General features: G+C 41.6%; 1 protein-coding gene across 20 annotated transcripts in view; it reads right to left on the bottom strand.

Moving 5' to 3' along the window:
* Nucleotides 1-26,566, bottom strand: part of numb (NUMB endocytic adaptor protein) — a 58,175-nt gene that overhangs the window by 17,596 nt on the left and 14,013 nt on the right. For 13 of the 20 annotated variants that reach the window (XR_002671553.2, XR_002671554.2, XM_022795173.2 and 10 more), the window contains 2 exons: nt 9,541-10,654; nt 2,420-2,587 (listed from right to left, as the gene is read on the bottom strand). The exons of 1 other annotated variant lie outside the window; for it this stretch is intronic. Coding sequence is in view for 16 of the 19 variants with exons in the window: in XM_022795173.2 (XP_022650908.1) it covers nt 2,420-2,587; nt 9,541-9,709 (337 nt within the window). In the remaining 3 variants the exon portion in view is untranslated. Of the gene's footprint in view, nt 149-348; nt 751-2,419; nt 2,588-9,540; nt 10,655-26,566 lie in introns of those variants that run through there. 6 more of the 20 variants (XM_022795172.2, XM_086981794.1, XM_022795180.2 and 3 more) reach the window with 4 other exon arrangements.

Genomic DNA, 26,566 nt, shown 5'->3' with positions numbered 1-26,566 from the left:
CTGATGCAGTCACAGAGTTAGGTACAGGCAGAAGGGCAGAAAAGAGAAGTTGTAACCAGCACGATCTTCAGCTAAGAAGAGTACGTTCGCGTAGTAATAGAGGTAACTGGGACCTTTTTGGCCTTTTGTTCCAAGTTCTAATTGGTTATTTACAAGCATGGTGGTGCGAGAGCCTTCTGGGTCTGCGTATGCCCCAGCTACGTTTGCAAAAAAAGGATGACCAGCTATAACTGAATATTCCTAGATTCTTTGGCGTAGATTTGTAAGTTGGACTTATACAGTAAAAAGTATCAGCTTATTTACGACGTAAACGAGAGCCAGAGTCACGCACGGCTCAACGTTTATTACCAGGTATTGCAGGGGCCAGGTCAACAGGGAATGCAGCCGCAAACGCTCTCAAAGGTCCTCCCATAGCTTTCACCTTGACACTTTCTTCCTGTAACGTTCTTGTCTAGCAAACCAGCTGGAGAACGAAGGCTACAATCCATATGATCGAAGATTCAATGTAACTAAAATATACTCTGCAGGAAGCAAAGCGGATCAGAGGCAGTTTTTACACGGGACCACTACGATCACACGGCCCCGAATTCACTTATATCAAATATCAATTCGAACAGTTGCGGATACGAAAGCTTCTCTCTTTGAAAGCAAAAATAAGCGATTCCGGATGCAGATTTACCGCAATAGATTCTTATCTGATGATGCTTCTGCAGTAAACGATACCCACATAAGTCGCTGGACTTCTTATGTTGGTATACCATCAGTGGCCTGGAAGTAAAATTTATATTATAAACAGGAGGGAAACGTTAACGGGTTGACAAGGCAAAGATTTTTCCAGTGGCGGTGATGCCTTAAGATGAATATTTGAAATACGATACAATAAATTTGAAAGATGAATTGAAATAAGTTTTAACGTTCAACTTAATATACCGATTGTAACGAAAATATAGTGTAGGCTCATTCAGGTTCTCTTTAGGCCCTATCCTATTTTTCTGCTTATGCATTTCATATGTGCAAGAGTAAAACGGCTAGCTAACGCTCAAAATACGTACATCGTATATTTGCAGCTCCGTACAGGGAATAGCAGACAATCAACGATGCCTTCTTTAGAGCCGCAATGTGACTAGTTAGTAGCCAAAAGTGTACACTATGTTTTTTCACATAAAATTTACTGTCACTTAGCAAAGGAATTATCCAACTTCCCCGAGTGCTATTTTTCAACAGCATATCTATCAAATCTTAATAAATACCGATACACTATTTTTTTTTAAATTGTCGTAAGGCTCGTTGAATTAATCTAATCAATGTTAAAGGCGCTCTTATATGATTTGCGGATGAAGATTTTCACGTGAATAAACTACATTAATTTCTTTTGATTTGACGATTTTTCTACGGATTACCAACGGATTTTTCTACGGATTATTAACCAACAAAGTGATATTCAGTCGTGACTGTTTGCTCAGTTAATAAATATCTTCAGAAAATAATGAGATAACGGATGTTGCTCGAGGACCAGCTAATTCTCCATTGGTCTTTTTACCGTTTTTTTTAATCTATTTCTTTTTTTGTCCTTCTTCATTTTTATATAGATAAAATAAGGATAAACAAAAAATATAAAATATTTTATATAATAGTTTAGGAGTTTTTGAGTTTTCATTCAAAAAATTTCAGTCATCGGTATATTTACTTGGACATGTTTACATGAGCAGACGCAGATAGTTGAAATAAGTGGCGGGTAAATTAAGCTCGGTTAGCTGCTACCGAGCGTTTACGAGTGTTTCGCGTGGTAACAGACCAGCTTGTTCATCGATACATCAACACTGAAACGCTGCGCAAGAAGCTTACTTGTCTGGCCATCTGCTGATATTTGATTATTAAACAGGGACCGATTATCTCCGCGAGACGAAGATAAGCGTTACTGTGCTGACTGATATAACACAACACCTGAGCGATTCGATATATAGGACTTATCTCACTACTATTCGTAACATCATTGGTAAACTATCTGATAGAGATAAGCTCAACAATAACGCCTAGGTAAAAACTAAACGGCGCTTGTTTCTGTACTGTGCACACGCACGCACATACCCGGTAATATTTGAAGTAGTAACTTTATGACTCCAAATCTTTGATGTGTCGTTCTAATTCAGTTCATAGTTACAATCGACTCGCTTACCGTCGTAGCGATGTCTGTACGGAGTGAGTCAACAAGTCTACAAGAATTGTCTCTCAATCAAACGTCCCGTAATGCTTCGCGGACATATCGGAATTGGACGAGAAGGATCAATGCGTTTTAGGTCCATCTCGGACTCTTCGTTTATTACCCAAGTAAAGAAATGTGCAATTAGAATATGACCACTATTATATATGCTCTGTTCTCGGCTCCCTCTTTTTTGTCGAACTTTCTACTTTAACTTACCTCTGGATTCGAATACTTCGAGGGCTCCGAGATACTTGACGTGAAACGAACAGTCACCTTGACGTACGGCCACCTCGTCAGCGGCCCACAGCTGGGGGCTACACGTCTCCACGACGTCCTTTTTACGACGAAATGAATCTCGGAAACTTCGACGAATCCGCTCCATACCTGCAATGATCGTATGGCCGCCCCACCAAAAGTAATAAAACGGCGACAGAATATATTAGCAGTTATACAAACCCATTTTAAATAACAATGACAATTTGAATATAGTTTCGATAGCAAAGCCTTGTAATCATCTTTTATACATTGTACACATGGAATGAAGCCTAATTCGTGGAAATGCCATACGACAAATCCATATATGTAAACGTTCACCTTAGTAATGCTGGTTTTCCAGGAAACAGGATGATAATTTGCGTTGTGATGAGCAAACAAAATAAGCACTTCTCCGTAGTGTTTGCGTTCAAAATTTTTCAGTAAGACTTTATAATAATAATTCAATGAGAAACAAGCAAGTTTATATGTGGAAAAAGTATTTGATTATACTTAACCTTGCATTACTTTTTTTTCTATAAACATTCCATAGAAGTATGTTATTTTCCACTAACATCAACAGCCAACTATATAATAAACATTTACCAGCGGCAATATTCGACTTGATCACACAAAAAGGTCATCGTTGTGACTACACTGTGTGTCCCCTTTTTACGTTTAGCAAGTGGATAATCGATACAAAGCCGACACATGGACATTACAAAACGATGCGTGGTTGTTATGCATTATTGAGGCAGCACTCGTTTATGTGATAAGATCTAGCATATTGTTTCTTACCGCATTGTACACGCATATTCACTCTACAGTATTTGATTTAACCTAACCCCTCGGCCACGTTTATCTGAGGGATGTTCCCACTTAATAATCAGGTTAATATCCACTAACGTCCGTGGGTTCTGCACGACGGGCTGCTTAAACCCCATTGTAGCTTCGTCATGCGCGTGTCTAGGAGCCCCGTTGTTTACGAGAACGATTGAGGTAGTACACATTCGGCGTCGGGCACTACCGAAGGCACCCTGGAGCACCAGTCCGCCAAAAAGAGGCCTTTCGTCCCAAAAAAATGCTCCCTGTTCTGGAACACATTCTGTTGTCGTGGTCATGCTAATTGTGATCGCAATTGTTCACTCTGCCCAACAGAGTCGACTCATCAGCCTCTAGCGGCGGGTTTACTGCACTTTTTCCTTAGCTTTCTCCCGCAAGTCGGCACTCATAACAGCCTCGAACATACTCGCGTGCTCCGATTCGTATCCCCCTATCCGGAAAGAAGCACACCATCAGTCAGCGTGCGGGTCTTGTTAACATTCGAGTGGCAACGAAGATAGGTTTGAAACACCAAGGCTTCGGCTAACTTTCGTAGACTGGTTTGACACAATGTGTCATTTTTGAAAGTAAACTTTTTGAAACGCCCGTATTACTGCCGCCCACCGAGAACTGCTTAGTTCATGCGATATGATCAATGCACTGAAAATGGTATTTAATTGCAAACATATGATTCCGTGAACCCACACGATGGCATTCGAGCTTCAATGTCAACATAGCTGGAGTCTGCCATTTTCGTTCGTCCTGACTTGATAATTGCAAATCCTACCTTAGAACGCTGCGCGTTATGGCCGCCTTATGGAACAGCAGCAGACTGCTAGGGGCCCTTATTTGATGGGTATGCTTCCGGAAGGGAATGCCAGGTTTCTCCGGCGTATAGTCTCGGACTACTCGGAACTAATTCGGATGAAGTTCGCAGAGTTCACCGACTTCACCGCTGGACGATAACTGAGAATACGCTGAAGTCGACTTTAGGCTTCAGCTTATCGAACAGTTCTCATTCACCTTATACGAACCATTCGAACGGCGCCCCGGACGACCTAAGGCGACAAAGAAACTGTTGCAGCGAATCGGGCTCCTCCAGGAAAACTGTGCAGACAGATTTTCATAAAGACTTACTTGTGCCTATCGTTCAGCGACCTTGAAGTCGGAACCGGCGAGAACCATTCCTTAGAATCATTGACGTCGTTGTCGAGCTCCATTGGGGGAAACTGTTAATCAACGAGACGTTTGAGCACCTCTTTTACAATTTCGGCCATATTGCCAGTCATCCCATTCGTTGCCAACAACCTAAAGCGAACTGGGTTAACTTCGACCTTGCATTAGCTGGCAGGAACAAATATTTTGCTGCCATTCGCTCAGATATGTATATATATAGATATATATATTTATCTTATGATACTTGATCTATAGCAACACGTACCCCAACTAGCTAACTAACGCACGAGAAGACGCCAAGGTTCATTATCGTTATTCGGGACGTAAGTAGTATGTAATCATACGATGCTTACATCATTTGAAGACAGTATGTTATGGTAGAACTTGGTATTTGCTATGGTATATGCTGTGGTATTTGCATGATTTTTTTGCATGATGTGATCACAAGTTCGACAGCACTTGAAGGAAGGCATTTTTACATAATGAAAACATTTTTCTATATTAAATGGTACCGAGTCTAGAAACGCTGGAAAAACGTACAGTTATACTCACCTAGTTATAAGCAATTAATTAGAAACAGAAGATAAATAAATTTGCGGGAGAATTGTGTGGGTATCTGATGAAAGATCATGATCATCTTAGGTAAACTTAAGTAAAATAAATATCGTAGTATTCATAGCGTTCGCTGAAGATAAACCAAATACGTAGCGAATAACATGAAAATAGTTTTAAGGTAATGTCTTTAGGTAGGTACTAGAAGTAAGTATGTATACTTAGGCCGTGGCGCTATCCTGAACTTCGAGTAGTTGCAATTTTGGCCTTTATCTAGTTTATGGTAGACGTAACTAAATCTTCTAGAGCTTGTATCTTCTAAGAGATTTAATTCGAGGCTAGACGGTCCCCTAAGAGATTTTACGCCCAGTGAAGCAAGAATCGATTACATTTAGCAGCATAACCCCTGTGTGGATGTGCTAGGAACAAAAAAAAGCCATAACACAAGCAAAGATCCAAAGTTTATAGAGACGAAAAGCTCTAATAGGATTTGTGAGGTTAGTAGCGCACAAGAGGACCTGTTGATGATGCAAGTTCACTACCCAAAAGTCTAAAGTAAAAAGCTTCTGAGGACCTCAGAAACATCTAGGGCCGAATTGAAAATGTCCTTTGCGGCGAACTAACATCAACAGTCCGGAGAAAAGCGTAGAGATACGAGACTCCAGAGCCCCACTATGATTCGATTTTCCTGGCTGGCAAGCGCAATCTAAAAGTGTCTCCGCTCTAACTGACTGCAATAAATTCGCTAGAGCTAGTTCATTTCGCGCATGCCTCTAGAAGTACCTCTTCCACTTGACTAAGGCGTGACCTTCAGGCAACCTTGCCGCCGCCGCCGCCTGTAAATCAACCTATGACACTTTCGACAGTTTCATGTTCCGTAACGGAAAGAACTAAAAGCAAACATGTTATTCAAGTGACATGCATGCTCTAGCCATGAAAAATTAAACATGAGAAAAAAGGAAAAACACATTAGACACTATCTAAAGGATAGTAGGAACGAGATCTGATTGAAAAAGCACTATAGATTTCAGAGAATGTCGTCAGCAGAAGGAGCAGTGGAGAGCTATCAATAATTAACAAGTTTGATAATGCAATTATTCATTTCAACCCAATCATACCATAATGTATGCCGAATATCTGTGCCATACAAGTACACAACGCGTGATGGTTTCGATTCATAGATGGAGCCACCAGTATTCATGCAATGAACTTCCGACTAGCGTTTTATCTTCTTGAAGGGAAAACACGTGGCATTCCGCTCACCTATTGAGTCAAATAAATCGGATGCAACATGCAAACTAGCACCTAAAACCGTAATAAGTGTCTTCCTGAATGTTGATCTCCGCTGCCTACTGTCAGCTGATCTTGACCAACGTTGGAGTAAAAGACTCAGAGGGACTTTTACGTTTTGTCCGATTTGCCATAGCCATGTGGCCAATTCAGCTCTGACTGCCGGTGGTGTCAACGAATTACTCTTGGGATCATACGTGGCATTATCTATTTATATTTGCACGGGCTATTGCTAGCCTTCTAGCTAGAATACAGTGGTCTTTGGCGTCGTTGACGAAAGGCCACTGCTAAGCTAATTATTCACAGAGCTCTTTTTCAACACGTCGGATACCAGAATAGAACATAAGTCTACACAGCTAATTACGTCTCTATGAAGAATATGATCATTTTCTTTTACGGCGAGTCAGCAGCTCATCACGAGGGTCATGCCATTTACGCCCAGACACAGAACACGAAGCCATCCGCCTGTTCCACTCGCTGTTCAAGATTAATTTTACGCACGCGATTCAAGCTAAAGACGAAATCTTGCTAGTGCTTACAGTAACGATGGCGTCTTTAACGGCGAACGACAACGACGAAGAAAGACCCTAAATTCAACTATATCTTTAAAGGTGCTGCAGGTATGTTTAAAGTTACGTGGAGCGCACGTATGAATAAGGCAACGAGAAGTTGACTCGAAGAAAGCGAGAAGCTTCCTTTGACGATTTTTCATGTTTGTCGTCAGCCCTTATGGCTTTGTCGCACAGCATCCACTTACCCGCTTTGTTCCCTTCTTTTTGGTTCTGATGATGAGCGCCATTTGACTTCGCCGGATTATTCCTCACTAGTGGGAGGTCAAACCAATCGACTTACGTATATTATAATATCTTGCTAAGTAACTAATGCAGTTGCCCACTTGCGCATAGGAAAATATCTTAGAAAAACATATACTGCAATTATGGGATAATATGCCAACTTTAAACAGCTACAGATGTAACTTACGAGGCAACTATATTTGCTATTATCATTATGGATGTTGCTTTGCAGTTAGGAAGCGCTCCAAAAATGTGTTCTGCTAGCTTATTTAATATTCTATCTAAGCTAGTTCGGGGAACTTCGTTGTTTTTCTGTATGATAAATTGCATAAGTTACCTAATCATTCGTCGTATGAGAACACGGTCCGTTTTACTGCGTGAACAGATTTCGCCATGCGGCGTACCACCCAACGGGGGTCATGCCGTTCCGATGAGATAAAGTTCAATAAATGTCTGTCTATTCATCGAGGTGCTATAGAGACGACAATGTAACTACGCGACCATGAGATGCGTTCTCGTGAGGAGAACTGACAACATGTCTATGTCCGATGATCGTTATTTAATCAGATTGTTTTCAATATCTCTCCCTTGTCTTACTATGTCATGTACATGCCAACTTAGAGATACAATGGCACGCTTCCTATAATTTGGACGGCTATCTAAAAATCTCCACATCCATTAAGCCGGATTGTTCAAGCGGACACTTGTGGTCGTTGGTTATACATGATTTGTGCAATATCTTAGTTAGACTTAATATCTATTAACAGCAAACGTCTCGAAACGATTACACATTACTCACGTCAAAAACTGCTACCACATCGTGGGATTTATCTTCTGGGTTTAGAAATTTTCTAAATCTGTTGTTGATTCTGTGTTGATTGAACAATTTCAAAATGGCGGCCCGACGGAGTGTTGGGCCACAGACTGCCTAGCGTACTTAAATACAACCTATTTAATTTTGTTTGTATATATATCTTAGAATTGTCGATTGTAGTCGATAAAAAAAAGCTACACATTTTTTAAAGAAACCAGCTTACTCTTGAAAGCACGCCGGCGTAAGCCGGTTTTAAACCTGATATATGAGAATCAACTGCTAGCTACGATGTTTCTTCTTGAAAAGTGCCTTCTCGATGTATAGACGTAGATGTAAAATATATAGTTAACTACATGTCCGGAACAAACTCGTTTGTAACGTTGTATTTGACCTCCATAAATACAAAGTGTCTCAAAGAATGCATACACTGGCGCCACTTAGCGGTTATCTGAATTTACTACGAGTTCTACCGAAGCACGTTAATGAAGATAGGAAATTTTCGCCAGAACGTAGCATTTGCGTACTATCGTCAAGACATAAGAACGCATCTTAATAAGAATTGGTAAGATACATATATAGATATATATATATATATCTAAAAAAAGAAGATAAATGGGTCCCGTAAAATAATTCTAATAGAAATTTTTGTAAAAATAAGGTCTACGTCAGAAAATGGATGACCGTAAAAATTTGAAGATCACAATTCAATCAAAACAAATGCGCCATAACACCAGACAAAATGTTTGTTAAAATTTAGGACTTAAATGCCCATCGTCATGTATTGACCCGAACAGCAATTATCTGCGGTAGATTTAATATATATCCTTTAGTAATTTAGATATCGATTATATATAAAGAGAAACCGAAGTTATAATCATTGAACTTGTGTGTTTTTTACGCACACTTTTTGAAATACGCTGTACAGCTGATCTATTCAACATGTGTTTTATTACACTTCCATATATTGCCAACATGAATTTAATGTGCTTTTAGCTCCATAAGGCGAGTTGATAAAAATATAACTTATATTCTATATTCCTTTCCTTGACCAGTTAACGTAGGTAAAGGCAAAGGAAGGAGTTTAACTTAATTCAAGCTTATTTGAATTTCTTCTTAGTTAACATGCATTTTGCTCATTAAGTCAACCTGTACGCTACATCATGCATGGGATATACACGAGGCGGTTTTACCTAACATCACATGTGCTTGTTACTTCAAGTCGCACAACAACAAACTTGTATAATGTATTTGTACGCATATATCTAATGTAAATAGATGGGGTCTCTTCATGACAAATATAAAATTAGCCTTTACTGTTACTGCATGCATACAGAAAGCTAAGCAACCTAAAACGTTTGTATTGAAAACGAATGAATGGAAAATAAATAGATGTTTAAACGTACTAATAGACTCATTAGGGCACGCATGCAGAACACAGACGCATTAACCTAACAGCACATTTACAGGCGACAAATCCTGTACAGGAACAATAGCATTAGTGATAGAAAGGGCCTCAAGTGTTATGTATTGTCATCACCCCTAAAGCAGCTCAAAACGATCCTGCTTGCGGAAGCTTTCCCAAAGGCTTTTCGCAGGTCAATAGAACTCGCCAACCGGAATTAGAGAGGCACACTCACTTTTATGACTCCGAAATCGTTTCGAGAGCCGCTTGCTTCGTCTCAGGCTAAACCCTCGTTTTAGCTGCGGCAGCGGCTCGGGATCGTCTGCAGTGGTGCCTCCGTTGTGCTGGACGCTACCGGCCGCACTCCCGGCTCTGCCCATCTGAGAACCCTGATGATTTCCCATGACTGACTTTTACACGCACTTGTTATGCCGTACTGATGATTCCTGTAGTTATCTGCAGCTTTGTTATGTCTTGTTTCACTGCGCTCGTGGAGCGAGGCTAGAACACTAGGTGCCTGTGAGGTCCGGCCTCTTCTCGTGCACGGAGAAGCTGTAGCCGATTGGTCGTTCCCCTATTCTTCAGATTCGACGGCAGTACAAAACATGCTTCTACGAAGAGCCGTACCAGTAGAAGCAGAAGTTGTTCGAACACACTCTAAACGGAGCATCAGCGAAGCACTAACGGACCAGGGTCACACAGGCGGTTGTGCTTTCGCCGAAAAACCTAACGGTATTACTAGCAGTCGCGGCCAGTTGATAGGCCTGTGTTCCAAGGAGGTGCTCGGGGGAGAAGGGGCGAGGGGGGCAGCGTGCCGGGCGAACGCTACCTACAAAATTCCCGCAAAGCAGGGGCGATCTCGTGCTGTTGGTCTTCTGTGCGTACGAACAGAAGCCTAAAGAAAGATATTGAAGGTCACCTCGTCTCCTTCAGGGGGCAAAAGTCTTCTGATCAGGGAGCTTCACGGTTGCGCGCGACTTAGGGGGATCGAGGCCTGCATCGCTAGCTGTAGCAGGTTGATACGGAGAAGCTATTTTGACGGAAATCAGCTTTACGGCAATATCGGTTTGAAGACCCTTGACTTTAATCTTTCCAGTTGTTCTGATCGAATGGCGAACAGGGCCTGGAGGGGATTGCGATTATCACAGGAAATGTTACGAATGTAGCAAGATGGGGCTGGCAGTTGCTGAAGGCAGCTCACGCTGATGAAAAGAGAGGCACTCTTCACTGTGTCGTTGATGATGTGATGGCGTCCAGGTGGATGAAATCGCACACAATCTGCACTCTACGGAAACCAGAAGTCACGAAAGAAACAAACAAAACGAGAAAAGATAACAAAAATACAAAAACTGAAACCAAAAAAAAGCAGGACAAGAACAAAAATGAGCGATATACGTATGACAAAACGAAAATTGTAGAAGCAGACAATTCATAATGGTGCACAACACATGTTCTATGATCGTTCTTAAGCCTCTTAATGTACAAAAGCACGGTTCGCATACGAAATCGTCTTCTTCATGACTATATATAAGGTCCTAATGGAGCCATAAGCGCATGTTTGGAATGATGATTTGTACTTCATACTGACAGTTTGTAGTCAGGAGTTTTACAATTGTAAGACTAGAGTGAAAACAATGAAGTGATGATACGTTTTTACGCCATTATTGGTATCCTGTTCAGTGGGCAAAATGTTTAGACGGCATTTTTAATAAATTCCGTTAACAATTAGTCCTATTTTACTATTTGCCAATACCATGTTGGGTGGCTACAATGATCGTCAATCAAGCGGAAAAATTACTGGTGGGATGTATACAAACAACAAAAGCAGGATGCGATCTTCGTTGGATAGATATTCGAAATTCAGTATCTACGTATGATTATAATAATCTTAATAATAGTCGTCTTGCTTGGGTCTTGTGGATAAATATATCTTTGAGACTATCTTTAAGATGTGCATAGCGCATTAACAAACAATAGTATATATATATATATATATATATATATATATATATAAGTGCCTAGATAGTGACAAAAAAATATATTTTTTACCGATACGTATCCGTACTAAAGTTTAGACTTCACAGTCTAAAAACAAGGCAAAACAACCTATTTATCCATTGCGACATCACCGCTAAAGATAGCGAATGGCGGAACAGTTTCTCACTGTAGCGCGGATTCCCTCTAGCACCCCCTAATGGCGTTTTATTGTTCATACGGTGAAAAAATCGTGTTTTCTTTTGCGCATTCTTTACTCAAGATGAACAGTCCGCGTCGGCCATTGACATCCATTCAAAGTCAATGGATTGCCAGTTGAGTCTCTTCCGCAGATTTGCGGTCGCCGGTACACGAAACATTCACAGTAGATGGCAGTTCCAGCCCAAAACCCGGACCAACGGGTCAACAACACGACGGAAATCATCTATTGATCAATCATTTTTTGGAAAATTTATCGATTATTTTTCTATAGACTTGTTGTTATTGGTTAATCTATTGATATTCAAAGTTCGTTGCTTTAACCTACGTTCATAGTTGTTTTCGCATTAGTCGTCCATGCTTTAAGCAGCTGTGGAATACGCACGAGCGTCACACACTAAATAGATCTTTGTTACTATGTAATCTTCCCATAATATTGATGTGGAGAAAATGATCGGCGTTTCAGTTTCAACGCGCCGGGTGCATAAAGTTCATCATACACCAAGTAGTTTAATGGACCTTCTCTAAATGCCGCGGAACTTATGAATGTCGCGCTAAATGTCAATACGACGTGGCGCAGTATGTTTACACGAACTCAAAACGACAGACTTGTCGTAGCAGCGTAAAGATTGAAGACGTTGACGATCATAATATGGCATATGCAAACATTAACGGACACTCCTCGTTGTATCGGTCCTGAAGCCGTGATAACATTTTCGTGTACGGACTGATTCTAACAGCAGCGTTTGATACTTTAAACGAAACTATTGCGGAAAATGGAATACAATCAATACACAGAAAAACCTGGAAGGGCCTGTCGCCAAAGTAAGCGAAATCGCCTTAAGCGAAAAGGGCATATAGGAATCTTTGAGGTAAATATTCTGTTATGGGTAGCCGTACAAATAGAGACTAAAGCTGATACTGTTGTTGATTAGCGGCATGTGCAGGTCACTGAACTTCAACGGTAACTATGTAAGCTGGAGTATTGTGCAATATATTAAAGAAAACTTTTCTGGCGTACGACTGTGTCCCATTTTATCTCTTTGAATCATTTCTCAAACACTGAGGAATAAATTAATTCAAGCGCACTTTAGGCCTCTAGCCGCGGCATAGGCAACAATGTTAAAAGAACTAGAATTTAATATATGAGTGTACGAGCTAACGATACCTATCTTGCGGGATTGGGACTTCACAAATAGAGCTAATCCTCCAAAGTACAAAATTCTATCGATTTGTTTATTGAGAGTAGATTATTCCCCTAGTAATCTAGAGCGGCTTATACACGTACACTTTAATTATAACCATTTTATACTGACCCGCTTTAGATGTACGAGCTAAAAATCGGTCCGTTTTCGCATACATAGCAATGATCCGCTTGTCAGTGACCTTTCGCCACCATTAGCAAACGTTGGTTGCATGCAGGTATATAGGTCTTTTTTTAAGTAATTAAATTGAGATCCGTGGTGAGACTATTATTGTGTACGATCTAGCTTAGCAGTAGAACTTCATATCAAGATTCATAGTGGTAAAAGAATCACTACAATATATTAGGGGAACGTTATACATCTGTGCGTGTCAACGGCAATATCTCTGTTGACAAACGTTGTGGTTGAAAACACTCAGGAGGAAGGAAAACTAAGAGGATACCTTGCCAGACACATTCAGACAACAGTTGCCTTCAGCACTGGCGAAATTAAGCCGATCTTACGATAAAAAGACGACGAATTTAACCGTAAGACGAAAGTGAAACGTATTGCATACCACACGTGAGATACGACTTGCAGCATATCAGATTAGTCTGAAATTGCGCGACAAAGATCGAATCGACGCTCGACCTGCCGCCCTTCCCGTCAAGACCTTCACGAAAGAGGGAGGGATTTAATCTCAGCTTGAAAAAGAGGTTTGCTCTCTTACTTACTCTTTCATACACACGCCCAATTACAGTGCGACATTTAAAATAAATTGCTGGCTCTTTGGTAGAACAACGATCGTCGAGTGAAGAATACCGTTGGAAGTCCGGTTTGTTTCCGTACAGCCTTCCCAGCGGAGTTTGGATTAGGGAGAACGCAGATTGACTACGGCTGATCTCGCTGTACACACAACGTTCCAAACGGAATGATGATTTCAGCTAGACCCTGCGCAATTTCGCTTTCACGTGGATCACGTATGAATTCGAGTGAGTCCTGGCGCACACCGGCATTTACTGCATAAGGCATTCAGTGTCAAATCAATGATCCTCTTCGCGGATTGAAGTAAAATTTTTCGAAAGGATCAGTTAGTCGTTCATATTGAAGTTGCTGATAACAATATGATAAGGGCATATAAATTGAAACGAGTCGTATTGTATGGGTCGTCATTCGAAGAGAACGTCAACTTTTCTACAACAATGTTTGTCAGAATTTTTACCGCGTATACCTAATAGTTTATCCCTTCATTTTGCCAGCCAGTCGTAGGCTTAGAATTCAACACGAGCTCTTTGTTCAGTCTACGAAATGAGTGGAAGTAAAACGTTTTCTCCCCATAACGAACGTTAGACGCTCCATAACATCGTTGTTAACAATTTTCCATTACAAAAAAACAACGTCGATTCTATATAGTTGTGACCTGTTGCATGGTATAAATTGTGCGAATGATACAAACACATAGCATAGTTACTGACGCAGCTAGCACTTGAAGCGTCGCTAGAAATCTCAGTTGCCAATTTCAACGGCGCTCGACGCGTGAACTCTGTCACCCGGTTTTGTAGCCATACGTGTCTGAATAGCTAGTGAAAAGCACACGTTCCTTTCAACCGGATGTCCTTCGTTGCCACAAGAAGCTTGCGACTGCATCGATCCGCATTAGCAACGCCCTTTTGGTCGAAGTCTCGACGACTGAGAGCTATCCTCGACCGAACCTGGTTAATTAATGTCTTTGCACACGAATCGCTGGGTGCGAATAGTAAATAGTCAATTCGAGTACGCTAGATTCTTGCTGTACAGAAGATTTATCATAATTTGAATTCAAAGATGTCTGAGTAATGCGACCCCATGTTTCAAACGCTTCTAGGCTTGCTCAAAATGAAAACATACATGCTATTCTGATGAAACATTAAAAACGCTTTTGAATGCTACGGATCCGCCCTTCCTGGAGACCCTACGTCCTTACCTCGATGTCAGCTGATCAACGTCGACCACGGCTACTTTCAGATTGTTATTCATCCGCTCAACCTCGCTCTGCCATAACTTTACACAGCCTTTCGGTCCGTCCTGTTATAGGCTATCTCACAAGATAATAGCGACAATACCGGACCGCTTCATGCATCTTGTCCCCTCGAAGAGAATGCTAGAAGCTGCATCTGATGACCAGACATTCGTCAGTCCGTTTTATAAAATAGGACAGGCATACATCCATACGTATGCGTCGATCAATGCGTCAGACGATCGTCATTGCCGTCTTCTCCGGTTATACTCAAATCGTACGGGAATTTCTCACCATAATCCACTGAGCGCGTATGTGACCCCTCTCTTCATGCTCTACTGAACCAGGCACACAACGTCACACCCAATGAAAGTCACACCCGAAAAATGACGTGACATCATTTCTTGCCTATTTACCCAATACTGAAGTTCAGGAAATGAGAGCATGTTTATGGAGCAGCATTTCTTTTGTTGCCGGCTCTATTTCGCCGGACAATGTGTAGCGGTTGTTTACGCAAGCGTAGCTATTCGACCCGTGGCTTACCATTGAACAGAGTTTCAGCGCAGTGGGAAGAATCGAATCAACAATAAAAGCAGCCAAGCCAAGTCGTGGTTGGCCTTTAGATGTCCTTCTGATAACAATGCTGCTACTATTTCGATGTTTACCATTGCTGTTGTCTCTAATGCCATACCACTTCGGGGACCTGATATTCTCCTGAGAATCGCTCCGCCTGCTTATGGCACAATTCTGCTCCGAATAAGAATTATACAGCAGCAGGACACATGCGCCCGACGAGAGACATGAGAAAACGGGCGTTTTGTCAACGAAACGATTAGCAGAAGTGCTATCAAGAAAATACGTCGCACGTTGCGCGTAACGACGTAAGCCTTTGAGGGCAAAGGGCTATGTTTGGGTTTAATCTACTAGACATGTACGGCAGTGAAGAGTTAAAGCAGATTGGACGTTTCTACCCCGCGTAGGATGTAAGAATACGATGTGTGACTGGTACGTCTTAATCGAGCATAATATTTTGTTTCTGGTGGATTTAGCGTATACGCAATACATATTTCGTAATTCGAACTAGCTATCGTTACTTTTCGTAAGAGAGAAAAAGTGTCACTTGATGAGAAACTACTACCACTTATCTAATTTTTTCAGTGTTCCAAGTGCGTGTCTTTAAACTCAGTTTTTGTTATCAAAATGTCACAATATATCTTCCACCACCTATATCAGCCATTAAACTATGAGTTCTAGTAGTGTATTAGACAGCATGGTTATGACACGAAGCTAGCCTACCTTTGTGATCACTCTTTGTACAGTAGATGGTTCTATCACGAAACGAACAAAGAGTGGCTCTACAGAGTGGAATGAGGCGGAGGAATCTTATCTGAGAAGCCACTACAATTATAAGATCTTACGTGCCTATAGTTACCTAGGAACAACAGCAGCTTCAGCGAGAGCGTCGCAAAAACGGTCCTATACCTTAGTCAATCCGGAATTCGTTCTGCAAGTCAGGAAAAACCGCGGCAAACTTCTTTTTATAGGATATCTACTAAAGTAAGGGCCTTACCGTAGCTTACACGAATAAGTGCTGTAGCGTAACGGTAACCATATAGGTGCACAATGGTACGTATGTGTATGTCTTGAATAGGAAACGATTAATCTGACGGGTTCCGTTTAACTCTGCGTCCCGAGGTGCGTTCATTAGTACCAATCCACTGAACCACCCAAGTCAAGTGATTTGATAAATTAGTGGTCAAGTGTCTCGTCAAAGAATAGAAGGCGTCTCCTCCATACGGCTCATATCTATAGGGCTAATCGATTGAAAGGAATCCTATGAATTTTCATAGCTGAGTCTGATGCTAGCTTGTTTCAGCGACTAAAGCGCATACGTCCATGCATAGTGAATATGCCTGCGACAGAAGGTCAATATATATATATATATATATACACTTTTCACAATCCAGTTATTACAGTGCTTTGTGGCCTTATAGACAGTGCCTTAAGTATTGGATATGCACACTTTCCGACCGTACACAGTTGTATAAGTCGCCCTTTTGTCCTGCCGCTAGAAGTCGCTATGGGCATGATGAAGATGTATTTAAATTGAAATGGCCAAAAAATGATGAGCGTATATCCAATATATTGCAACACACTCTATCACAATAGGGCAACTTTTGCGAAATGCTAGTTATGCATATTGTTTCTAGATGTCAGCTTGCGGCAGATCTTTTATGGGAATGGAGGGTTATTTAGACATCGTTTTGGCAATAAATTTTAGTAAACTATTATTGTGAAATCTGGCAGTTATCTCGTTGATTGAAATTTGCCAAAAAAAACTTTCTTGTCATAACGGCACTTATCGCTGGCAATACGAGCAAGTTTCCCGCTGCTTTTTAGCGCCTTCATGGACTATTATTACAATGATATGGTCAGTCCTGTTTTGCATTAGGTGGTCACCGAGTCCGTTTAAGAAAACCGCTACGAAGGACATCCTATTCTAAAAAGCCCTTAACGCCCGCATACGCAAGTCAGTTATAATGTGGCTATGGTAGATACGCTCACGACAACTTTGACGACCGTTCCACTAGTTCAGTTCAAAGCAAGAATTGAATATCCAGCCTGTATTTACTAGATAGTCCATAAAGACGTGGTGCGTAATTCCTTTTCAAGTAGCCATAGCTTGTTTGACTACAATTGTTTCCGCCTATTCGATGCTTTGCCTATTTCAACGTCTAGAGTTTTTCTTTTCTCGCTTTGCACGGCCAATACGATAGAACCAATATATACGGTTACGTGATTTACACACGCAGCATTAATGTTTATCAGAGACGATCCATAAGGGAAAACGTGATGAACTTTCCACTGTTTAATTAATAAATCGATGATGATTATGAAACAATAATATCATGTTTATTCTAAGAGATCAATCATTATTGCTGTCGGCTCTAGCTTTTCTAGTGGCTTTGATCGGACACGAGATGAACCTGATCGATACAGGAAGCCATGCTCTGTTTGCCATTTCGCTATTCGAATCTGCCGCTTCGAGACGCGATAACTCAATTCGATGTTTGCCAGCGGCACGTTATTGAAACGTGTAACGGTTATAGGCCTCCTCGATAGCACTTGCGATGCCACAGAGGTTTGTAATCACAAACAGTCCTCACCGGAAACCCCGTAAGCGGAAAGACTTGCCCTGATGAATACTAGTTACGGTAGGCAAATACAGGATAAGTGCAAATGTATCTTCGTACGTGCTCCGTGAAGTATATCATGGAGTGCAATGGCTCGGATCCTGTTAATTCAATATGAGAAAGCATATTGCGGCTGGTTCTAGCAGTTAATGGAAACAGCAAACACATGCAAATGCAGGACGTCGGATGGAGTGCTGTGCAGTTCCATTGTGCATTTATCGGCAAGATGCCTTGGCAATTTTGTCCTAATGGTGGGAGGCTAAATTGTTTGCCTACTCCACCCAAGGTAGAATCCACACTTGACGATAAAATGAAATTATAGATACAAAAAACGATTAGAGAACATTTAATGTGTTGGACAACAAAAAGGTTGATGTGAACTAATAATGCAGTCATACATGCACGTTCATAGGAGATACATGACTCCTCGTTATAGTAAAAAATGATCATGCGTACGCTGTTCTACTAGGACGAACAATCAGGTAGGTAATAGAGGTTCGAGGAAAAGTGTTTCCTTAGAAAACTTCATATTCCTTCCGGTATCAACGCAGATTAGGTTAATGCCAGACGCGCAAGCGTAAATTAATTTCCCTTTGCTAACACATCGTTTCGACTGGCTAGAGAGGCCGAACTAACAGGACAAAACCCGTAATAATAACGTTGTCAGGCGCGTTCCTTTATTAATCTTTCGCACATTAGAGTCAAGTCAGTTGTGGCCTTCCGGGTCTGGGCCTTACTTGTATCGTTTCACAGTTCGCTTTTGCGTGTAGCCTATCATAGCTTAAAATAATCCAATTTTTTTTGAACAATATAAAGGTGCATCGTTTTTTTTCTAGTAAAATTTGCCAAACCATTTTACCTAACCAAGTGTGACCCCCAATATCACGTGATATTTTGGAAATTAACCCGGAATTTCGGAGAAGCGAAAACTCGATAGTTTTCATTGCTGCATTTCTTCCACAAGTGCAAGATTACCAGAATGCACGCTGTTAGTCTTGGCAACTCGGTAATCCAGCCTGCGTTCTCGTCTCTTGCCGTTGCAAAGGACTTCTTCGCTGGGAAACGAAAGGCACTCGGCGAGCGGGAGCTAAATACGATCTATTTAGGGACTACTGGCCTGGTACAAGATTTTCCTCTACGTGTTGGATACGTTCTTCTGCATGGCAGCTACGTGTTGGATGGGGAGGACCGAACACAAAACAGAGGGAAACTCTAGACCCCCTCCGCAAAACAGGCTCGCCCAACGCCTGATCCAATTTTGATTAAAAATCGATCTCTACAAACTCTAGGTGCGACAACTTGGTGAGACAAGTAACAACATATAAGGTTCTTTCTAATGCCTCCTATTCGAATTAGAATTCTTAGCCTCTATAACGAGTAGATCATATGAAAATAGAATTTGCTTGAAGGTGTTCTTCTAGTTGAAGGGAAAGAACTTAAACTGAACGCAATGTGTTACACAATACATGAGGGTTTGCTTATACCGTTATTGCCGTTGCCATATTGCCATGCAGAATTCATCATATACAATGCCCATATTTAGTCGGGAACAGGTAATCATGAAATAAATCAATATGTTTGTTGATGTGTCGCATATCTGTTTCTATTAGCTTGGAAGCTAGAAAATAACCATGTTGAATTCATATATGTACTTTTCTGTTTTACATGATAACGGCACATGATTCTACAACAGCTCTGTTTTGCTTACACTAGCTTAACTTTGTTTCAATCCAACGTGGCGTATTTCCCTAATATACAGATTGATTCAAATTTTAAAACTAAGCAGGTTATAAATTCATTCTTGTGACGAACTTTCGATTTACCGTAAGATGGCTTTGCCTGGTGGCTCACCAAGAGATGCACGGTCAAGCTGGCGACATCCGCGTTTTGTGCGTGGACGCTTAATAAAGCATCTAGTGAAGTACAAATGTAAATGGCCGGTTGGACCTTAACGACTTTCGGCGATTCGCACTTCTATCATGATAGATTCTAAAACGTTTTTTTTTTTTTGTGGTAGTTGCAACCGGTGGAACAGCCACGATAGCGAGGTTAAACGCGAAACATTTATAAAGTATCATTACAAGATGCGATTAATTGTTGACCAATGTATCCAAGTTCTCCATAGTCTTAAAGGAAGAACCTAGTCACTATTGATCATTCAGTTCCTATTTTAGGTGCCATGATACTAGGAAGATGCACACATCTAAGTACGCGTACTCGACGATCGTGAAGGCAAAACTATGGTGCCACAGGAAACTAGGCGGCATGCCTCATCATAACAGCATTAGTTCTTTCGGTTTCTTACTTTCCGTACTTCTCAGTCATTATGTACCTATTGCAATCGTGATCATTAGGAATATGTTTTTTTTTTTTTTTTTTTTTTTTTTTTAATAGAATTCGCCTTGTCCATTTGTGACACGTATGTCTTTATGGCCGCCATCGGCACTTGACAATAAACAATGTCAGGTCCTGACGAAGATCATCGTTTATTGTTTGATTAATATTACTGCTATACTAATGCTAATGAATAATGAAGTGGCAGCAACTTGGTGCCAGTGACTGCTTTTGCTGTGAACGCAGTAAGCGCCTATTTTCGTACCTGCCCATTTTTTCTATGTGCCTGCCGAGGCGTCTACGCTCCGCACTAACATATTCTCGGCGCTCAACAGCAGCTGCTGTCGACTGAGCCGCACTGCGAGATCCGAATGTTTGATTAGGTAATAAAGCAAGGGGAGACGCAACGAACCCACGAGTCGGCATCCTTCAGTAAAAATCGATGATCCATCAGTAAAACTGGCTACTGAAAGCGGAAGACAAGGCTCGGGTTCCTGGCCTATCGCGCAGCAGAAGATCGCATCACCAAAAAACAGCAACGAAAATACAACGGGACACAAGTTGGCGAAATGCCATCTACACAACGCATCAACGAAAACATTTCGTCAACTTTAGCTAGGATGAAAATAACAATAACAACCGTTCGTAACAATGCCGGCTTGCATTCCAAGTCACCAGCGAAACTCTCTCTGCGTCTCTGTCTATCTCTGCGTTATCGATGGTCAAACATTGTCAACACGCAACAGTTCAAGTATCCTTATTTTCGGAGAGTTTATATACTTCTGCTACCGTTTATGTACTTATTATTGTCTACGTCGTAGCTATTACCCGGCGGATCTTTGCGATCATAACATTGTCGTTGTTGACAAGAATACTTCAGCTAGATATCACCTTCGTTCGCTGCGGGCAATGCGAGCGAGTTATGGCCACTCGTGGCGAACAGAACTTCCAGTCACCGAGAGCAACCAATAGTAAATAAGGCAATGCAAGCAGCGGTACCGCTGACTGCCACGAAAAAGAACAGTACAGGCACATGTGTTATTGCACGGGGCAACATCGTAGAGGCAGCTGGAGACAATTGGTCATTTAGCACGCAAAACACGTACGAAACATGGCAGGGCAGACGGCACCTCACACCGCAACTTATAATTACAATGAACATCAGCGGGGAGCTGAGCAACAGCAAACGACACAGAGGACACAACGGATAGACGAATCGTGTACGGAATACACAGACGAACGTAACTAGCACAGAAAATATCACGAACTGGGAGTGACAGCGGAAAAAAAGCACGACGCTGGCGAGCGCGCTACTAAAGTGACGACAACCTAATATCTGCACTTCAGGACAGCGTTATATCTATATATGATGCTGGTCGTTTTCTAAGACTGAGAACTCTGAACCCTTGTTAGTTCCATTTGATCACTTAATGTAGATAATGCTAGAATAAAAATGCAAATGATTACGTTTTTTTTAGTTCGAACAGTTCACCTTGATAGCTAGTGGGTGAAGAGCGACACGGTGAAACTATACTTTTTAAAGATTTTCGTAACTTCAGGAGTATCCGTAACAACACACGTGTATGAAACTTCGTCGCCCTTCCTACTGATTTGTCGCTTACATTAATACGTAATCATGGGCCGTCGTGATACGAACTAATGTTTACTAGTTGAATGATTGTTAGGAAAATCATTAGACACCCGCAAGTCTCCTCTTTTCTATCGCTTTAGTCAATAGGGAACAGACAGTGGTATGTTGATTATACTAGGGCACACGACTATAGAACATTTCAACTTCCCGTTTCATTATGAGAATCGTGTCAAAGGGTAAGTCTAAGTGAAGCCGGTTGGCAATTTTGGACCCGTAATGGTATCATACCAACCACGAGACGTATGTACGCGATATGGGTAATTATTTATTTTTGTTGAAAATGCATGTGACACTGTTTGTATATTCATATAAAAAAAAAAATCAACTATGGGTTTGCTATGAATTAGCGAAGTCCCGCTGCTGGCTGTTATAATTTTTGGATTTGTGCTAATTATTCTGTACAGTTGTTACGGAGGGGGCCGACTGGTATTCCTAGATGTTATGCGTAGCTTGTTTTCTATTCAGGCAAATACTTCACATATGATAATTATGATAACTTTTGACCATCGATTACCTGCACTATAGTTAAGTGTTAAGAAGTCAGTCTGTTCATAGCAGTCTGTCAATCCTCCATCCATGTCAGATCATAAGCATTTACTAGCTAGTCCTAAGTGAACCTGTGCCAAATTTGAGAAACAAGCTGTTACGGACATGATCTTTGGTTACGTACCAGTCAAGAATATAAAAGTTAAGGTGGTTGCAACGTGGCCTGTTTACGCGGTTAACGCAAAAGTAGCTACCTCGCTAGCGTTAACTAGGTCGAAAGCGTACCTGCCAGTGTTGTGCCCCGTTTGAGCGTCGAACCTGGTTGCGGTAATTATGCCAATTCTATCGCTGCATTTGTCTCCGCGGTAGCGGACCATTTATAGCAGCTTAGCTTCTGCTGCTAACGGCGTTCCCGCTTAGACGCATCGATAGACGTTTGCCTTTGTTATGTAGTACTTATATTGATACTAACAGACGTGGAAGTGTCCGTAAGATAGCCTCATTGCACAATGCAACAATAACATTATGTCTGCCATAAACCAACCACGCTGTCAGCAAAAGCACAGCGACTGGCCACGAGGCCATCGATAAACAGAAATGACTTTTAACCAAGTGACTAACGCCGTCCGCTGAAGTCGACGGACGTGGCGCCGCCACACTGTGGAGGCCGGTAGACGTGTCGGTCAGGTATTATCGAAAAATAGGCTCAGTGTTATGACACCATGAAACCGATCCTGTTTAGACTAATGGCACATCATCATTCATTATTGATTCGTGTGTTTGTTCACTAATATAGATAAAATTAATGTTGACGTCTAGACATCGATTAGAGGGTTAACAAGGAAGGCACTGGCTGGTTCCAGCGGTTGTATGGTGTATTTACTTGCTGTACTCTTGTTTGACGTCCCGTCGCTCACAATCGTAGCGGCTGAAATGGTAGGCAGCCTGTTATACGCGATGAATCATTTCAGCTTAAACGAAACCTAAGCTAGTAAGAGCGAACGCTCATTAAATAGTAATAATAATAATAACATAATAATTAGTAATAATAATAACGACGTTGCCACCTGCCGATAATTTCAGTTTTTGCCTTTTTTCCTCGTGTACCAAAATGCGTTCCCCGCTGCTGCTAACGTTGCTTTCGCTTGCTGACCTTTTTTTGGCTGTCTCCCATTTACGGCACAAACAGAGAGAAAGTAGCTGCTTAGATTTGCTGCGTCGTAATAAGGCCACTGAAATAGCCTCTGCTAAGCTGAATCCCTCAGTTTCGGCTGCTGTCCCGACGCTATCTGGAAACACGATTGTGCTAAGTGTGACGAAACGAAAAAAATTGGCAGTGATTCAATAGGTCGTCGCAATGTGTCTTTCTGCAACGATACCAGCAGAAGCGGAAGCTGCCAGGTGTCCAGAGCAGAAGATCTGAAGTGGCTTCACGAGCGTATTAACTTTCATCAAGAAATTCAAAATGTGTCGTGTTTTTTGTGTTTAGTCTTAAAATGAGGGTGATGACGACAATAATCAAACTGATATTACATTTTGTTCTATGAGCGTGGGTGAGAACTGGGATTATTGAAAGGTGGAAAATATAAATGTCGGTATACTCGGTAGGGATCTTGCCTACTTTTGTTGTCCTTAATCTGTCGATATGGAAATTCCTTGTGTATGTTATCGTAACTACGTGTTTTAATTTTTACTTAGTCTATCTATTTATAGTTATCCTCAAGCTACACACTTATTCGTTCATACATGTTACATGTTTGTTCATACTTCGACAATAATATTGAGAATGATCACAGATATTGTCCACCCATTCAATATACAGCCTTCTATGGACAAACGTAACCCGCGATCCCGGACAAATCGAAATCATCACATTATTAGTACCAGACAAAACAGTCGATGCGTGACCACATCTGACTGGGTGTCAGTACCATACATCTTACCCATTTCGTAACAGCGGAATCATTAGCAATTTCTTTATGGCTTTTTCTCTCTCCATTGATTTCAACCTGTGTTTCTATTCCCCCCGCGCAAAAGTCCCACACGGGTTAATCACAGACATTTACAGCTGACGTAAACAGCACACACAGAATGGCAAACTAGTAGCAGAATTTGACCTTTACGCGCGACCAGCGACTTTTTAACCAGAAGCTCAATGTCAAGTACAGCCATCGTTCATCGTGAATGCCAACAAGCAAGCTAACGCTGATTAGCAACGGCATCAACCGAAGATCGTTGGATCGCTAAATTTGTCGAGGCTCCCAACTACCTTTTTAGGGATGGGCTGGGTGATGGCAGCATCAATGCAAGCAGGCAAGCAATCAATAGAATATGCGATTCTTCATGCTGTTATTGACGCTGCTGCTGCCCAGCATCATTCGTTTCGTTTACGCAATTAGTCTAAACAAAACCAAATTCTATTCGAATTCGGTATCAGCTTCCAAGATCTTTTTTCTATTATCTGTAATGATTGCTGTGGAGTAAACAGACAATCTGTAATAAATGTTTGTCTGTAGAAGGGGTGCGACAAAGGGTCTGTTTTGCGAAAAGAAAGCCTAGTAACAAGCGGTCAAGAGGGAGGAACATATTAGGACATATTCATCCATTCTTCGTTCCTTACCTATTATACCGATATCGGCTTATCGTCTAGCAGAAAAATGGAGCAAAATCGAGAAAAAAACTATAAAAATCGAGAAAGAGGACAAATCCACGTCCTCTTTCTCGATTTTTATAGTTAGCTGGAACAAAAATTAGGTTCTATTTTAAATCTCGTAACAGCTTTCAGGTCATACGCTTCTGACCAAATTAGCGACACATATTTATCGCCTATGGAAAGCGGCATCAATCTGACTAAACTTATAATAGCATGTGTCCACCAGAAGAGGGACTAGACGACGCACGGATTCAGCCCGTACACCGCTCTGGCTACGCAACTATTACTCGGTGCAATACCGTCTCTCATCGGCACTTAGCTCATGTCTGCGGCTTCACTACACTAAGTAGGATGGTTTATCTATATCAATAGACGACGTCCTCTAAGTAAAATAACGCCATCAACTAGTACCGATCAGTCGCAACCATCGACGCTTTTTCAGCACAACTCACCCGCGTTACGTTTCCTCTACTGGATGTATTTGTTTGCCTGTCTGCCTGACTATCTGTATCGTTTACCAGAACGGGCGGCATAACTGTTTTAGTAATTGACTCTGATCTGTGTCTTACTGCTACGATGTTGGACGTTTTACGTAGCACGCGACGTCGGCTTTGGCCACGCGTGCTGATTATTGAAAACAGAGCGTGGCGACGCAACGCAGCTAGGACGCGCTTTTCCCGGCGGCGAATGTTCTCAGGACATGGCCGAGCTGATGTAACCGTTGGCCTGGCTAACGCCAAAAGTCATCATAGAAAGTTAAGTACGTGAGAGCAACGATCCATCAACCGGCAGTTGGTAATGACCACCTGCCCAAGCATCACTAGAAATAGTAATACGTGACAAGAACGACTCAATACCAATGATAGTCTACGACAAAGATGGCCCCTATTGACCGCTAATGACGACGACGACCACTGCGACAATAATAACTATAATGCCACAACAGAGAGAAGCGGAGCTTTCTCATGCCACAAACGAATGAACGAACGGACGTACGGACAAACTGACTCCCACTCACAAAATGTATTGCACAGACCACCGCACTACGGCATGTGATATTACGGCATCGTATACGATGAGGCATTGTCCTTGGTCGCTTGCGTTGACGTTTCGGAAAAACCGACATTAAGTCGCTGGCACGTATTAACTCACCGCGCTGCGGTCAGCAACAGCGGTAACGGCAGCAGGGAAGAGGTTCCTGCAGGAACTAATCAACGAAATTAAATGAAGCTCAAAGCCCACAGCAGAGGCCAGAACGGTTAAGACATGGTAAATTACTAAATAAAGAAAGATTTCTTTGTCGTTGTTGGCACTGATCTATTTTCTTTGCGTCTCATTAATGTAACGTTTCAATAACACCTAGGTCAATAACACCCAAATCGTTTTCCAAGTGGATTCGACGGGCGTGACGCAGCGTGGGAATAAATACGGATAAGCAGAATATCTGAGAGAATAGAAAAAAATCAATGGAGTTCAACTGTTATCATTATCATAATTATTAGACTAGTTGGAGGTACCACTGTTCAAGTTGATAATAGAACAGTAGCCACAAAATTGGTCGATGGTCACC

This window comes from Varroa destructor, unplaced genomic scaffold (genome assembly GCF_002443255.2).
Source record: "Varroa destructor unplaced genomic scaffold, Vdes_3.0 BEIS01000002.1, whole genome shotgun sequence".
NCBI lineage: Eukaryota > Metazoa > Arthropoda > Arachnida > Mesostigmata > Varroidae > Varroa > Varroa destructor.
The sequence above is the reverse complement of the archived record's forward strand: the minus strand, read 5'-3'. Positions and strand labels throughout refer to the sequence as shown.